Below are 14,984 nucleotides of genomic sequence, written 5' to 3'. Positions count from 1 at the left end.
TTGAAATTCATTGTAATGCAGTCAGCCGCTGTTACTTTTATGCGTTCCAAATTTGCTTGTCGTATAAAACTTTCCACCTACAAAGGAATGTGTTTGGTAAAGTTAGTAGCTCAGTTTAGGTCAAACATACCATAATGTAGTTCGGGGTACTGTCCAGTTGCGCCTTAAGATCAATCTTATGAAGAGTATAGCGAAAGTGTCTGCCCGCGTCCATAGCTGCATTGTTAACGTAATACATCGCCGACATAAACACCATTCTAACCAGGAGTTGGCTGGCAATTTCTGGAACCAGATTGATACCTTACAACTATCTTTTTTTTCATTTTGTAATACTTTTGCGTTTCATACTTATCGACAGATGCGGCTGACCGTTCAGCGTCCAAAACACAACCCAGTACGAGTTGGAGAGTATCGCGATGTAGGTTTTGCAGTAGATGGCCAAAGCTGTCCACCCGAAGGCTGCGTTCAGGTCCACACTACACCGATAAAGATCTCCGTGGATTAGCTTCAGAGATTGAATGCGACCGATCAGAAACCGTGTGTAGCGCGAACTGTTCAGCTTTTCCGAATAGCGCAGCAAATGGAGATGATGTTGGAGCCAATCGTGCGTTGCGCGGATATAAAAGTTCAAAACGATCGATGGATACAACAGCTGATGCTCTTTCAGATGCAGAACAAACTGCAGCCAGAACAGGTACTTTATAAATATCTTGGACCCATCGCTGGCTGCCGTAGCAAAGTAAATGCCATCGCTGGCAGCAACATAGATGAAGGATGCGACCACAAACGCCCAGTAGCATCGCTGCGTACGTCTTAGCTGCCGGTGATTGACCATGTTTCGTCCTTCGAGAGCAACATGAATCCGGTACATCCGATTCCAGAACGAACCGACCGTTTCGCGGGTACGAAACAGTTCCACATAAATGACACAGTAGGCAGACACAATCGTCGTCACTTTGACCCAGTCCACAACCATTCCGATTGATTCGCAGGTGTAAAGGATACACCGGTGGTCGTATGTCACCAGAAACAGATTGGTGCCGATGGCAAGGAACTGAACCACCGTAAGGAGCAGAAACTGATTGATTTTGTCATCTTCCAGTCCATACGGCTGAAAACCGATGCACTGGAAAAACCGAGCGTACCACAAAACCACCGCCCATTGTTGCTGCTGCTGGCCCATTTCCTATCTGGGTTAGGCAAATACTTCTAACTGCAGCCAACCGTGGTAAGAAAACAGTAATTATACCGAACGGACTGAATGCAATTTTCATCATGCAATTTGTCACTTGCGCTGGAGTTGCATTATTCGCGCTAAACGGGAAGGTGGACACGTATGGTGAAAATTTAATTTACTTCGCAAACTTGCCCAAAAACCCGGACGGAGTTGGATGGAAAAACGGTTCGCTTATGCTTATGTACGGATCTAATTTTAATCAAAACGACCGATGACGTCGGACTGCTGTTTGCGGAAGGTAATTGAATCGTGAATCGGGTTCAGTTTGGTGTCGAAAAAAGAAATCTGGCCGACGGAGGGTCACACAGCGCGGATGACGATGTAAATTAATCGTCGTGTCAGAGTGAATTGAATAATGTATCGGGTAATGAAAGGTACGATCTACAAAGCATACATTATCAAATAAACACATTCTCTGTTTGGAATCCAACTTTAGTCTGGGTCGAAGTCCTGCCACGATGACATCAACTAGGCGGCCACACTACGATCACCGGTTCGGGCCGATTTATCCAATGTTCCAGCTTCTTGGCTTGGCACTGGTACCGTTGCAAGGGCAAGTGCTATCATCTCTCTACACCCTGACCGCGGTCATCGTATCCTCTTATATCGTCATCGAGCTGGGCATCATCGCGTTTTCCCTGATCAATCCAGGCACCATTTTCTTCCTAAGTGACGCCACCGGAACGTTTGCCGATGCGATCCAATTCGAGATCCCCCTGGCGGTGCCACTAGTGTCGGTAGTGCTATCGGTCGTCAAGCTACCTCTTCAGCGCCGCATCGCCCGACTGATGGACAGTATCGACGAGCGCATAGAGTTAACCCCGGGGATTCTGGATCGTTTCAACCACAAACTGGTGCGTGCGTGCAAACAAAGCGTGCTGATCTACAACGTGATACCGACAGTGAACGAGCTATTCATCATTTCGCGGATCTCCGCCAACGTGGTGTGGTATCGGAACTGGTGGTTCAAGATCTGGTTCTTCATACTGATACGAATCGGGGATTCGTTCTTTCTCTTGCACGTCGAGTACATACGGAATCGGTACGCAATGGTCAACCACCAGCTACAGCTAACGGGTCGTAACGAGGTGCCGGAGACGTTCTCATCGAAAGTTCACCTTTCGCCTAATGAGATCCATCATCGGCTCGTACGATTGAAGGCGGTGCAAAACATTATGAAGGAACTAACCGGCGACGTGAACGATCGGTTCGGGTGGCAACTGTTCTGCGTTATCGTGATGTTGTTTATCTGCACCACGATCGACGGATACTGGATGTACGCCAGTTTGTATTACGACGGAAACCTGTACAAGGTCGAGTCCTTCCTGTGCGCCATTTCACCGCTGCTGATGTTCTACATGCTGTTCTCCAGCTGCCAGCGCTGCCTGAACGAGGTATATTTCAAGGGCTCGGAATTTTTCCGAAGCTTCCCTACGTGACTCGTGATCCGTTCCCTTTTTGCAGGGCGAAATGACATTCTATCATCTCCACAACGTGCTTTGTGATCCTCTTCCTGTCCGAACGATCGATTTGGTGGAGTATCGTTCCGAAACGGTTTGTAAAACGAGAATCCCATCAGGCCATTTATTTCTTTTTGCTTCGGAACAGATTCAACGCTTTTCGAAACAACTCAACAACGAAAGGGTACATTTTTCAGCGGCCAACTTTTTCGAACTCAATTTGGGTGCCCTAACCACGGTATGTCTGGCCTGGATCTGTGGTGTGTTGCCAGTAGCTAATAAGTCCTCAATTCTTTCAGATATTCGCATCAATAACGACGTATCTAGTGATTTACATTAACTTCATCCCAAAGACGGACACCTTCGATGATTACAACAAAGAGCACAATCTGAGTGGCGTTTAGGGCGCTGAACTAGAACCCAAATCCATTCTAAATTACCCACCCACAGCGGTCGCCATTGCACGAAGCCAGATGCATCAATTCTTAATTAGTGAACAGAAAGCACATCGAGACCTCATTAACAATCCTCCAAAAACTGTCAAGCCTGTCGCCGGGGGGTCCCGAAATTCAAACTCCATTAATCAGCGTCATCAAGCAAACAGCTGAAAATTTTCCCACGTCAGTCAGAGTCTTCGCTGCGAATAAATCTCGGTCACCATTAGGTCTTCGGCGCGTTAGTTCAGCTGCAGCCGTCCGACAGTTGAAAAATGCTGCCGACACTCATCTTTCAGCTGTGCGGCCTGCAATCGTTTGCCACCGAGTCGTTTCCGGTGCTGTCCGCACTGGCCCTCCTCTGGTGCACCGCCAACATTGTCCTGTACGTCGGTGTCCTTGTGTTTTGCGTGGCCGAACGAAAGTGGCTTTTCGCCGACCCGCGACACCCGGCGAGCGGGCGGATCAATTTCATTCCCTTCATCAAAAGCTCGATCACCGTCGTGGCGCACCTGTTGGTCCTTCTCGAGGCGTTCCTGGCACGGAACGCGTACCGTGCCATAGACCGGCGGTTCTCGGCGATCGATGGCCAGCTGCAGTGGCTGACGGGTTCGGCGGCCAGCGCGGATTTGCTTCTGGCCAATCGGCGCTATCGGAACAAGTTGCTAGTGTTTGTGCTTGTCGTGTGCACCGCCGAACTGGGTGTTCTGGCGAATCTGGTCACGGGCTCGGTCCAGCAGGCGATCTGGTTCCTGACGGTGCCGTCGCTCTTCATCATCCGCCTCAAGCATCTGCACCACACGTACCACATTGACCGGCTGGCCGCGCGGTTTGGGGTCCTGTGCCGGCAGCTGACTTCAATCGTCAGTGGAAACAGGGGCGAGCGTAAGGAGTCCCGTTGGAACGTGCTCCATCGGGCCGAGCCATCTGCCTGGCCAACGGTCAACACCGGCCGTGAAGTGAACAGTGTCCAGCGAATGTTGCGCATCCAAAGGACGTACCTGTCCCTGTGGCACACTGCCTCAGACCTGAACGGCTGCTGCGTCTACTCGCAACTGGTCAACCTGCTCCAAAACTTTATACAGTGCACTTGCGACCTCTACACGATGTACTCGCTGCTCTATCTCAATCAGTTTGACGATATTTTCGGTAAGATTCCGTTCTGACACGGTTCCAGCCCACCCAGTAATCCAGTTGATGGGCTAAAAATATTCCTCGCCACGACCACCATCGAATTGATTTTTGCTGACACCATTTCACCGTCTAACGTAAGCGACACTAACCTTCCCCAAAAAATTGCACTCTCATCCCGACAGGATATATTTTGAGCATCGTGGCAACGTTCGCAGCACTCGGCATCCTGCTGGCAGCCTGCGAGAACTGCAAAAGCCAGGTAACGTGTCCTGACTCACCGTCTCAAGTCGGCCCCTCGGTGACGGGTTTCTCGGTTTCTCTCTCGCCGCAGGTTAGCCAGATGGGACAATTGTTGCACCATCGGAACGGTGACGAAGTGGATCTGCTCGGCAAAATGGTTCGTATTGCGAGTGCAATTTGTGTGACACGAAGTGACTGTGTTGCTTTCACTCCTAATCAGCTCATGAATTAAAAAGGCACGACCCTGGGACCTATCCAATGCACTTGTAGCAAAATGGTACGCCTTCATGTTTCATTCAACATTGTTTCCCCCACTTCCTCCTATCAGGTTGAAAGCTTGTCCCTCTTGCTTCAGCACACTCCGCTCTACTTCTCGCTGGGCGGATTTTTCGACCTGGACTTGGTCCTGTTGAAAGAGGTACGCCAGTTGCCTCCCCTTTTCGAATGTATTTAACAAATCGGTTTTCCACTTGACTCCAGATGGCAGCTGCAATCGCGACTTACATGGTCATTTTTATACAGTTTATGCCGAAGGAGGATGCAACCGCCGCATCGGAGTCAGTCGTGGGGAACGTCTCGGTCTCGCCATCGATCACGCCGTTGCCTGAATGAAGATCGATATCGAGGTGGCAACATTCAAGATGATCTGTTGGAATAAAGACACGCATTCTAGAGTTTCGCTGTCGATCAATGGGGGACCACGACCGGGGGGGGGTTCATCTGCTTACGCTCATCATGAGACCGTAGTCTATTTTGAACATACTGATCGCATTCACCGACACCGACACCGACGTGTCCAGTTGGAGTAAGAAGTTGCGCACCATGCGCCAACCACGGACACTCCGCAGCTGCCAGCCCAGGTCGATGCGGTGTAAAAGTTCACGCAACCGGACGCACTCCAGCACGATCTGTTCGTTCGAGTGCGCGTTCAACAGCAGGCAGATGATCTTCGACGATAAGCACGCCTGCAAGTCTACGGAGAGCACACAGCATCTTAGCACACACATCTTGGGCGATCGTTTAGCGTGTCACCTACACATCGCTTGAAACAGACGCCCTTTCATGATGCCGTACACGATCCAGTAGGTGTCGGTTAGCAAGTACCCGTGGTTGATAATCTTGATGACGAGCAGCGAGCAACCGAAAGCCCGGTTCAGCTGGCCGAGCAATCGATAGAAGCGCTCAAACACGCCCATCAGCCGACTGAGGTTGCCACAGATTTGTCCGTCCGTCCGGGGGCCACCGTACTCCGTGGCCGCCCGGCTCAGCTCGATCGTCCAGCGCATCTGGGCGTTCAGCTCCGCCAGGCAGAAACCCAGAAGATCGGTGTACAGCAGAATCTGTAACTGGCGCAGGTGGATCAGCGTGAACAGCAGCCAGAAGGTGATGGTGAAGTTGGTTCCACGTGCCGTCCCGTTGACGCCGTACGCAAAGCTAAGCTCCCAGAAGGACATGTACACCAGGAAGCAGCCAACGATGGTGAAATGGCGACGCTGCAACCGAGCCCAGTTTGGGCTAGCGATCGCACGGTACACAAGGTCCAGCTCGGACCAAATGTTGGCAACAACCTTCCGATAGAACCAACTTTCCAACAGCACCGTAAAGTACACCACGGCAATCAGGAGAAACTTGGAGAAGTCAATCACGTATCCCGGAGCGTCGTCGGTGAACAGGACCAGCGACTGATGTTGGTAGATCCACCAAAAGAGCGTCGTCATGAGGCACACATTGAGGAGTGTAAAGAAAATGCTGTCCTTAGATCGCGTTGGATGCTCGTCAAAGCGGAAGCAATGGAATGCAACCGTTCGGTAGAATAGGATCACTTTCGAGAACTGACCCTGTAAATTCGACATTCTCGTCGACGTCGCAATAACTAGTGAAACGAGTCGAATCGCGAAAGGACAGCGGGAACCTACGGACATTAATTATTTTAAAATGAATTTGGAAGTAGCAATTAATATGATCACTCATCATCAACCTCGTCATCATTTTGCTCATCGATCGATGTAATCGCGATGACCCCCGCGATGATGGAATCAGGCGTGCCGGCGACTCGTCAGCGGTAAGTCCTTGGAGAAAGATATGAAAATGGTCATATACGTAGCGATACCGGTACCGAACTGGAACGGAAAGTATGTGGAAATGCGTGTCGGAACCAGCAATCATTTCCGGCTGATCGGGCCCACATACCATTTTGAGCAGCGTATAGTTGACGTCCAACAGCCGATGGGCGGTAAAGTGAATTCTTTGCTGAGACATTTGCAACGCAAAACGGTAGACAATCTTCTGCAGCGTTCGATCGTTGCCGGTCGGAAACTCGAGCACAATCGTCCCCAGGGAGCTTCCCTATCGGGGTGGCAGAGCGTTAGAACCGAAATTTACCTACAGCCAGCGGGACTTACCAAACGCAGGCAGGACTCGGCGGAATGCAGCAAAATCCCCAGCAGACAGGATGTGGGTAGTAGCGTAAGAAAGATTTCTGAGAGCAATGCATTAGTGACACCATTCGGTATTTGCGATCACCGCGCGCTAACCTTTGCAGCCTTCAAAGCTGAATCCTCGGGCAGCCAGGTAGCACCAGTAGAAATCGCACGAGAGTTGCACAAAGTTGGCAGTAAAGTTGCATATCTGTGACCAGCCGAACGAGCGATTGATGTTATCGTTCAACTCCCACAGATGGCCGTAAGCGTTTTTGAGCTCCAGCAGCCGACTGATGGAGCGTTGCCGAATCGAAGCCGATCGCAGACCTTTCGCATACTCGGTCTCCTCGACGAGACTGAGCTTCAGATGGTTCAGGTGCAACTTCAGCACGTCGATGAAGAACACGTGAAACAGGTGCCGGAGTCTAATGAACGTGTGCAGTACCAGGATCAGCGCCCAGTACGCCACACCGGGAGGACTGCCAAGAACGCCGACGAGTAGTTGCATCTCGATGAAAAGGGTAAAAGCGATGTAACCGTAAAATTTATTATTTATTATTATTATTTATTAATTATAAAATGTTCGCCGTTCAGGCTTAACAAATGTTGGAAAGAGAAAAAAAAAACAAAATATACAGATGTAAAAAAGAGAAAGAAACGAAAAGAAGAAAATACTTACAGACTAAAGAGGAAGGTATGAGGAAAATAAGGTGATGAAGAAGAGGAGGGAGGAGATTATAAAAAGGATTCAAGGAGACGGGAACGGAAGAGTGAAAGGGAGGCATTGAAGTCGAACAGGCTGCTCGCATCGTTGAAGGCCGAAAGTGCACGCAGGAATGGATCGTTCTGACCGTGGCGAGATCGGCGAGGGGGAATCAGGAACAGCGACCTATCCCGAAGATGTCGGGATGGCGCATAGAAAGGAAGAGAGGCGAGGAGATTAGGAGCATCAATGTTTTGGAGGAGGAGATTGGCAACAAAGAGCGCCTTGGCCATCGTGAGGCGATCCTCAACTCTGGGAAGGCGAAGCATACGGCAGCGAATGCGATAAGGGGGTCTGACAGTGGAGGCGGCACCAACAAAGCGACGGATGGCGCACCTCGTGAACCTCCTCTGGACCCCCTCAAGGCGGCTCATGGCAGTGCTGCCGGCGGGGGACCACACCACACATGCATACTCAAGGATGGGTCGGACCCAGCAACAGAAAAGTGCCCTGAGACACCAGGGATCGCGGATCTCAGATGACATGCGAGTCACAAAGCCAAGGGCTTTGTTGGCTTTTGCCATAACTGCATCCACCTGAGGGGAAAAGGAGAGGGAGTCATCGAGTAGGACACCGAGATCCTTGATCGAAGACACCCTTGGGAGAGGAGAGCCATGGAGAGTATAGCTCCAAGTAAGTTTGGAGCTAGACTTACAGAAGGAAATGACACAGCACTTAGGAGGACATAGAGAGAGACCGTTCGAGGCACTCCAATCGGCAAACTCATCAATAGCACGTTGGAGGGAGATTGCATCATTAGGGGATGCAATTGGAAGCCAGAATTTGACATCATCGGCATACAGAAGGAAATTGATGGGATGAAGGGCAGAAGAGCAATCGTTGATGAAAAGGGAAAAAAGGAGAGGACTAAGGGTGCTTCCTTGAGGCACACCAGAAGGAGTGGGAATAGAAGCGGAGAGACACTCGCCGACCCTAACCCGGGAGGTCCGATGGGATAGGAAGGACTGGAACCAGGATAGGAGGGGGTTGCCGATGCCAAGCCGACTAAGTTTGGCAACAAGGAGGGAGTGAGGAATGGAGTCGAACGCTGCACTGAAGTCAGTGTATACAACATCGACTTGTCCCCCAGCGGAGGTGATAGGGTAGAGGGACAACAGAAGGGACATGAGGTTAGAGGTGGTGGATCTTTTGGGCATAAAGCCATGTTGACGAGGGGAGATATAGGGGCTCACAATAGACAGTACATGGGAGTGAATGATGTATTCAAAGACTTTGGATACAGCACAGAGGATCGAGATGCCACGATAGTTTGAGGCGGTCTGACGGTCTCCCTTCTTGTGGATCGGGATTAGGAAAGCAGCCTTCCACTCCCTAGGGAAAGTTCCCATCCTTAACGATCTCAAAAATTTGACCAAGTATGCCCGCAGAAACGCTCGTACTAGCTGCTTCCGCACCGTGCCACGGAGTTGGCTTAGGTTAGTCCAAACGGCACGGTACACGGCTCGCTGAACGATGGTGTTGATCAAAACCAGGTAGACCACCGTGAGTTGAATGCCGTACTTTAGGATGTCGTTCATGTCCAGCACTTGATACTCGGTGTAAAACATGATCTTTCGATGGGTCGCGACGATGGTGTGCAATGCTACGTAGAACAGGAACTGTAGCACAGGAAACACAAACGCCGACCAGCGATAGCTGGGCGGTTGAACTTTGAACGCCAGACAGTCGAACGGGAAGGGTATAAATCCGAACCACTTGAAGATGGTAAACGCCACGCAGAGCAGTTGCTGAGCCGTAGGTAGTAGCGGTAAGAGAAGGTTCATTTTGTCCCAACTCGTCACCATCGAATGACTGCCAATCCTGGTTCGTGAGGCTACCCAGTTGATGAGCGTGCCGTGAGCACATTCGTCATAATTAAACTTTAAAGACTGGAGCCAGCACAGTTTTCCAGCATGAGCCATTAGGCTGATCAGTGCACGATGATTCCCTCGCTGGAGCGGTTCTCCATTGGGCTACTGTCCGCGTGCGTCAAGCTGTTCCAAATGGTTGGCTTCTTCACGTTCCCCATCGGTTTCGATGCGCGCTCCGGTTTGACCATAGGTGACCACTGCTGGAAAGTCAAAGTGTGGTGGATGGTGCAGCTCTGCTGCTCCCTGGCAAGTGCTGTGATGGGACACTTCAGGTACCACCATCTGTACGCTGGTCTGCAGGCAACCGAAGCCATGAACAACTGCTTCAAATACGCCATCGGTTTGGTGACCGTTTTCGTAACCCTGGCCGACTCGTGGCGCTCTTGTGAAGCGCACCGATCGATATGGACGCGCTATCGAGGATTGGCAATCGATCGTGACGCATACCTTGGGTTGCTGAACCGACGCAAGGTGGCCCGCGTAGGCCGATGTTACGGGGCCATGTTCTTGGTGGTGGTCGCCACTTGCGTAATGGTGGAGTATCAAGTGTACTACGGAGTGGCGGCCGGCACGCAGTGGTACTGGTACTGGCTGTACAACCTGTACCCCTCGACCATCAACCGGATGTGTCATATGTTCCACCTGTTCCACATTTGTCTGATGGAGCGGAATCTGCGTGAACTGGAGCGCGAGATTCAGGCATTGGGACATCGTATCGGTGAGACCGTCCTGGATACTGGAGCGCACGCCGCGTTGTGTCTGGGAGAGCTGCGCACAGTCTACACGGAACTATCGGACGTGAACGAGAACATTAACGAACTGTTCGGTTGGTCCCAGGCGTTCAACATATCGGCCAGCTTCGTCCAGATGGCGTTCGATTTGTACTGGGCGTACATGATGGGCGAAAGAAATGAAGACAACTTGGACGGTAGGACTGCCGGCCCCAGTTCGAGAGCAACTGCCCCAGTCTGATCTTTTTTTCTGCTTGCTTCCAGTACAATTGTTCTGCTTTGTGCCGGCTCCCGTGATCTTGGGGTTCCTACTCTACACGGCGAACCGCTATCAACTTGCGGTAGACTCTATCGGTAGGACCTTACTGCAACTACCCTGCTTACCGGCTTCAGCTGGCTACGAGCCCCTGAAGTGTTACTTCTTGAAACAGCTTCAACAGACCCACATGCGGCTGACCGCGAAGAATATATTCGATTTCGATTTCACGCTCATTCAGAAGGTGAGTTGCGCCAATGGCACCCAAATTGGCCCGCAATTCCCAGCCCAAGTTCATTGGTGGTCTTTTGTAGTTTGCAGTTGGAATCGCTACCTACGTCGTCATCTTTATCGAAATCACCCGCTAAAACCCTGGACGATGGACCCACCTGAATGCTGATTGCGTGGAATGCAATAAAATAAATGTGTCTCCTCACACACGAAGTGTCACCATTTTGGCCCATTATTATTGGGCAAACACAAAACGAGGCCCGTCCAAGTTGCGTTTTGGGCGCTTTCTTCTGCGATTCAGATTTATGGAGCAACTTTCCAACTCACCGTTTGGTTAAGCTGTAATTTGTATGTTTGATTACACGACAAACGTAAAAACTGGCGGTAGATTATCTGGCGCACCTCGTCCCAAACACGGTAGGGCTCGTTAACTAATCAACGGGTTCGGTGCGATATGGTTTGGTAAGAAACTGCAGACCGTCCACACTTTATGTGAATGTGTTTGCCGTTTCTACGTTCAAACCGAATTCGAGGTCTTCCGGGCCGGAAAAATGAAATCCTCATCAAACGATCCGGGCGGCGCATCTGCCGGAGCTGAAAATGTGGCCCCGAGCTGGTCGGTAGATTTTTAACGTTCATTTTCATCACACCCCAAACCGAATCGGACATAATGTGATGGCGACCGGGGTCTAGTGGGAGTCTCTAATTATGAGCAGCCATCAGAAATTTGATCGAAAAACACTTTTTCGGTACGGCGTGCCTGGGAACGGTATGGTGGGGTTTCGAAAGGCCACAGACGGAGCAGTCGACGGCGGTGCAAGAGCCGAATTGGATGCATCTGGAGCAATGGTCGTTACAGAGCAGAAACCGATTAAAAGCCCCGGCGTAATTGGGCAGCCAGCAAGTCAAGGCGCTGACATGCAGCGGCCACCGAGCAGTCTGTTTTCCCCACGCCAGCTTTCAGGCACCGAGATTCCTTCTTTTCTTCGGAACGGCCCCAGCGCCACAATGGCCGAGATAGCATAACACCGGGGCTTGGGCGCTGTGCTCGGAATGGTTAATTGCCCCGCGTCTGGTGCTGGTGAGCATATTTTATGACGAAACGAAACAGGCGGCGGTCCTAGGCCATTTCGGTGGGACCGCGTGTGACACATAGACGTGCCAAGTCACAGTGCACACACAACACGGTTCGCTCGAGGGCCGGCCACTTGGGCGGCCTAATGAGTTGAGAACCAATTTGTAGGCTACCGTTTTGCTATCTTGCAGCAGAGGCTAGAAAATTTGCCGGTCCACTGTGGCGGACCGTGTGCAACCTGGGCAGGCAAATTGCTGGCGCTTGCTCCGATTTTCTTGCGCTTCTTTTCTTTTCCTCTCCACTCGAGACATGCTGAAGTAGTCGTAGTCGACGGAGTCTCCGGAATAGCTGGCGCAGGAGCTCGCTCGGTCGGGATGCAACAACGCTTATCGCACGAACGCATCGGTGGCGCACACGAATGCCATCTTGACGGTGTTCGCGAGGAAGTGCATCAACATGCTGTATGCGCTTTTCTCTGTTGGTCTGATCGACATCGAACTGCAGCGTCCCCTGCGATGCGCTTCCGCATCCGTGACAGCTACGAGGCGAACCGTGGACCAGTAATGTCGTATTTATCGAGGACTTTTTGGCGCTGTCTTTGTATTGCTTGGATTTTATTCGGATATCGGGGTTTGGGGTTATTGGGGTTTTCCATCAGTTCAAATGGGTTTCGTCACAAGCTCTTCCATAGAAACAGAATTTCATAAAAACTCAATGTTAGTTCGTTCGTTAGTTCGAAGTTTAGTTGAAGACTCCTCACAACGATAGTTGAGCCGTACCAAAAATACTTCACTTCAGAGCAGCTTTCCACATAATGAGGGATGCTGGGAAAGAAATGGGATACCGTTCTTTGTTTTTAATTGGTCTTGGACATTCATGGAAAGGAGTTCCTTAGGAAGGGAGGTTATGGAGTAGTATTCAGTATACGTTTATCAACTCATTTTGGTGTTAATTTCTTTTGCTTTGGTTTGGTTTGGGTTTGGTTTTCTCGTTTTGGTTCGAGTTAAACTTTGGTGTTGATTTCTCCCGACTACGAGCTTTAAGATGATGAATACGTGTTCTTAAGATGATGAATACGTGTTCGTGAATAAGATGACTTTCGTGTTCATAACCCCTTATTATTTAACCGACCGCTGCCTCATTTTGCTAGAATATTTTTGCAATATTGCAATTTGTTTCACCATCAACACTCATGTTAATGATCATTCGACGAAGAACGAAGAACATCGATTAGTTTACAATGTTACGAAGATTTTACCATTTGCCACAAGCTGAGTAACAACATAATATCTTGTGAATCCTTCACCGTACGATTCTCAGTCTTCATTTTGCATTTTTAATATGACAAGATGTAAAAGATCGAGTTATTATTGCTTATAAGTAAAACTGAATACTTCAAGCTTACATCTTCAATTAACTTTTATTCTAACGGCAAATAGTACAAAAAAGATTTAATAACATTGGTTACATATTGTGTGAATCCATTTTACTTAATTAGTACAGACGGAACGAGACAGATCGTATCAGACACGTTTTAGGGACACTGGTTCTTTTGATGATTTCCTTATGGACAATTACGTTATTAGTTAAAACAAATCGAGGTTCTCGAAACAAAAGTTACTATGCCATGCTATGCGCCCCAAGTTTTGAGCAAATGTGCGAATGAACCCTAATTAGGCCAAGAATTTTCTTCACATTGATTTTATTGATTCCCTTGTGACGCCAGATGTAATAAATTCGCCAAACTAGCAGACGGCCCGTTTCGCCATAAATCACTTCCATTAGGAACTAGGAACAGATCGCTCAATTGAAACCAATCGAGACTTGTTGAGAATGTGTTGTGTGATCGCGTGCGATGCTGTGATGATCCCGCGAAGCACCCAGTAATTTCTCGCGCCCACGATCCAACACCTGTTCACGCGAGCATAACTATGTTTTCGGAAGGAAAGCGAACGGTAAAAGCAACACACAAAAAAACCTTCCAAATACTTTTCAACGCGAAGACACACGAGTCAAATCATAAACAAAAACAAACCCCGCTCCCCTTCCCCTACCAGCTTGCGGTGCCGGGGACAAAAAATGTGGAACGACGGCACAGTGGGGAATTTGTATGGAAAAGTCGGACATAATTGATTAAATTGAAATATGATTACATGATTAAAACATCCTAAACTACATCAGGAAAACTAAGTTTATAACTTAAGTTTAACGCTGCCTATAACCCAATGAAAAAGAACTAATTTTAGGGTCACTGCTATGTATTGCCCGAATGAATGTGTCTTTTAAATTATTCTCTCGAGAAGGTTTTCTTGCGTGGTTTGCCAGATGTGCTTGTTTCTGATACCTGCCTGAGGTTGTTTAAGATTATTTTATATGAAATGCTTAACACACACTGCACAAACCTCAACTAACAATGAAGAGGTGAAATACCGTGCAACAATGCAAAAGGTTGAGGACTAAAACCATTTTCATGATTATTAGCATCACTAATCTGGTTGCACTACATATAGGGCAACGCATACTTGATTGATCCGTGATCACTGATAACACTTAGTTTATCTAAATAATAGAAAAGGCATAAGGGCAATATGTTTTGTAAGGCCATTGCATAAGGAATTGTTTTTTTTTAAATAAACTAGCAATGCAAAACATAAACATTTTATTATTTTATATGAAAGAAGGATTTATTACCTTTCGAATGATGTATAATATAGGTGTACATTAAGGTTTCAGAACTATCTTAACGATCGCGTGAAAGTAGCTGATAAAAGTTGGTTTTCAAGAGCCATTTTCATCACTCTTTGGACTTTGACCGATGAATTCTCGGAATCTCCACAACATGGAAGGCTAAAACTTCGGATTTGCCATAGATAACTTATCTTTTTTAGGCTAATATAACCAAAGCAGTTTCAAAAGTTGTCTTATAACCACCTTTTCCCCATAGTGCACCGCCATCGCGGTTGCGCATTTCATTCGTTGCTGTTTCGCTCTAGCGTCAGCTATCCCTTTCCCACAAATAGAAAACCAGATACCAAGAACGCTCGGGCCGAAAACCCAGAGAGAGCGCAGAGAAACGAGAGAGAATAGAGAAACACAGAGAGAAAAGAGACCGGCAAGGCAAAAAACGGAGCC

General features: G+C 48.9%; 4 protein-coding genes across 4 annotated transcripts; 2 read left to right on the top strand and 2 right to left on the bottom strand.

Annotated features, from left to right (window-relative positions):
• The first annotated feature begins 3,406 nt into the window (after positions 1-3,406).
• Positions 3,407-5,117, top strand: LOC131207852 (putative gustatory receptor 2a). Its single transcript, XM_058200483.1, has 5 exons — positions 3,407-4,280; positions 4,448-4,524; positions 4,597-4,662; positions 4,834-4,923; positions 4,986-5,117. The coding sequence occupies exons 1-5, from the start codon at positions 3,407-3,409 to the stop codon at positions 5,115-5,117; spliced, it is 1,239 nt and encodes a 412-aa protein (XP_058056466.1).
• Positions 5,118-5,221: 104 nt separating this feature from the next.
• LOC131207851 (uncharacterized) lies at positions 5,222-6,358 on the bottom strand. Its single transcript, XM_058200481.1, has 2 exons — positions 5,542-6,358; positions 5,222-5,478 (listed from the first exon to the last, which is right to left on the bottom strand). The coding sequence occupies exons 1-2, from the start codon at positions 6,356-6,358 to the stop codon at positions 5,222-5,224; spliced, it is 1,074 nt and encodes a 357-aa protein (XP_058056464.1).
• A 183-nt stretch (positions 6,359-6,541) lies between these two features.
• Positions 6,542-9,472, bottom strand: LOC131207849 (putative gustatory receptor 39b). The gene is made up of 5 exons (XM_058200479.1): positions 9,089-9,472; positions 7,040-7,469; positions 6,908-6,984; positions 6,696-6,851; positions 6,542-6,625 (listed from the first exon to the last, which is right to left on the bottom strand). Exons 1-5 carry the CDS (start codon positions 9,470-9,472, stop codon positions 6,542-6,544), a joined length of 1,131 nt encoding a protein of 376 aa, XP_058056462.1.
• A 156-nt stretch (positions 9,473-9,628) lies between these two features.
• LOC131207848 (uncharacterized) lies at positions 9,629-10,939 on the top strand. Its single transcript, XM_058200478.1, has 4 exons — positions 9,629-10,487; positions 10,555-10,631; positions 10,722-10,790; positions 10,868-10,939. Exons 1-4 carry the CDS (start codon positions 9,629-9,631, stop codon positions 10,937-10,939), a joined length of 1,077 nt encoding a protein of 358 aa, XP_058056461.1.
• The last annotated feature ends 4,045 nt before the right edge of the window (positions 10,940-14,984 follow it).

The sequence above is a fragment of the Anopheles bellator genome, chromosome 2 (assembly GCF_943735745.2).
Source record: "Anopheles bellator chromosome 2, idAnoBellAS_SP24_06.2, whole genome shotgun sequence".
NCBI classification, from domain to species: Eukaryota; Metazoa; Arthropoda; class Insecta; order Diptera; family Culicidae; genus Anopheles; species Anopheles bellator.
Note: the sequence above shows the minus strand (reverse complement) of the source record. Positions and strands in the feature narration are given on the sequence as shown.

Coding starts and splice junctions, on each gene's coding strand:
- LOC131207852 (XM_058200483.1), top strand. CDS start 3,407: ATGCTGCCGACACTCATCTTTCAGCTGTGCGGCCTGCAATCGTTTGCC. Junction 4,525..4,596: donor GCGAGAACTGCAAAAGCCAG/GTAACGTGTCCT, acceptor CTCTCGCCGCAG/GTTAGCCAGATGGGACAATT. Junction 4,663..4,833: donor TGGATCTGCTCGGCAAAATG/GTTCGTATTGCG, acceptor TCCTCCTATCAG/GTTGAAAGCTTGTCCCTCTT.
- LOC131207851 (XM_058200481.1), bottom strand. CDS start 6,358: ATGTCGAATTTACAGGGTCAGTTCTCGAAAGTGATCCTATTCTACCGA. Junction 5,479..5,541: donor GCGTCTGTTTCAAGCGATGT/GTAGGTGACACG, acceptor TGCTCTCCGTAG/ACTTGCAGGCGTGCTTATCG.
- LOC131207849 (XM_058200479.1), bottom strand. CDS start 9,472: ATGAACCTTCTCTTACCGCTACTACCTACGGCTCAGCAACTGCTCTGC. Junction 7,470..9,088: donor GCACGGTGCGGAAGCAGCTA/GTACGAGCGTTT, acceptor ATAAATAATAAA/TTTTACGGTTACATCGCTTT. Junction 6,626..6,695: donor ACTATACGCTGCTCAAAATG/GTATGTGGGCCC, acceptor TTTCCGTTCCAG/TTCGGTACCGGTATCGCTAC.
- LOC131207848 (XM_058200478.1), top strand. CDS start 9,629: ATGATTCCCTCGCTGGAGCGGTTCTCCATTGGGCTACTGTCCGCGTGC. Junction 10,632..10,721: donor CGAACCGCTATCAACTTGCG/GTAGACTCTATC, acceptor TTCTTGAAACAG/CTTCAACAGACCCACATGCG. Junction 10,791..10,867: donor ATTTCACGCTCATTCAGAAG/GTGAGTTGCGCC, acceptor TGTAGTTTGCAG/TTGGAATCGCTACCTACGTC.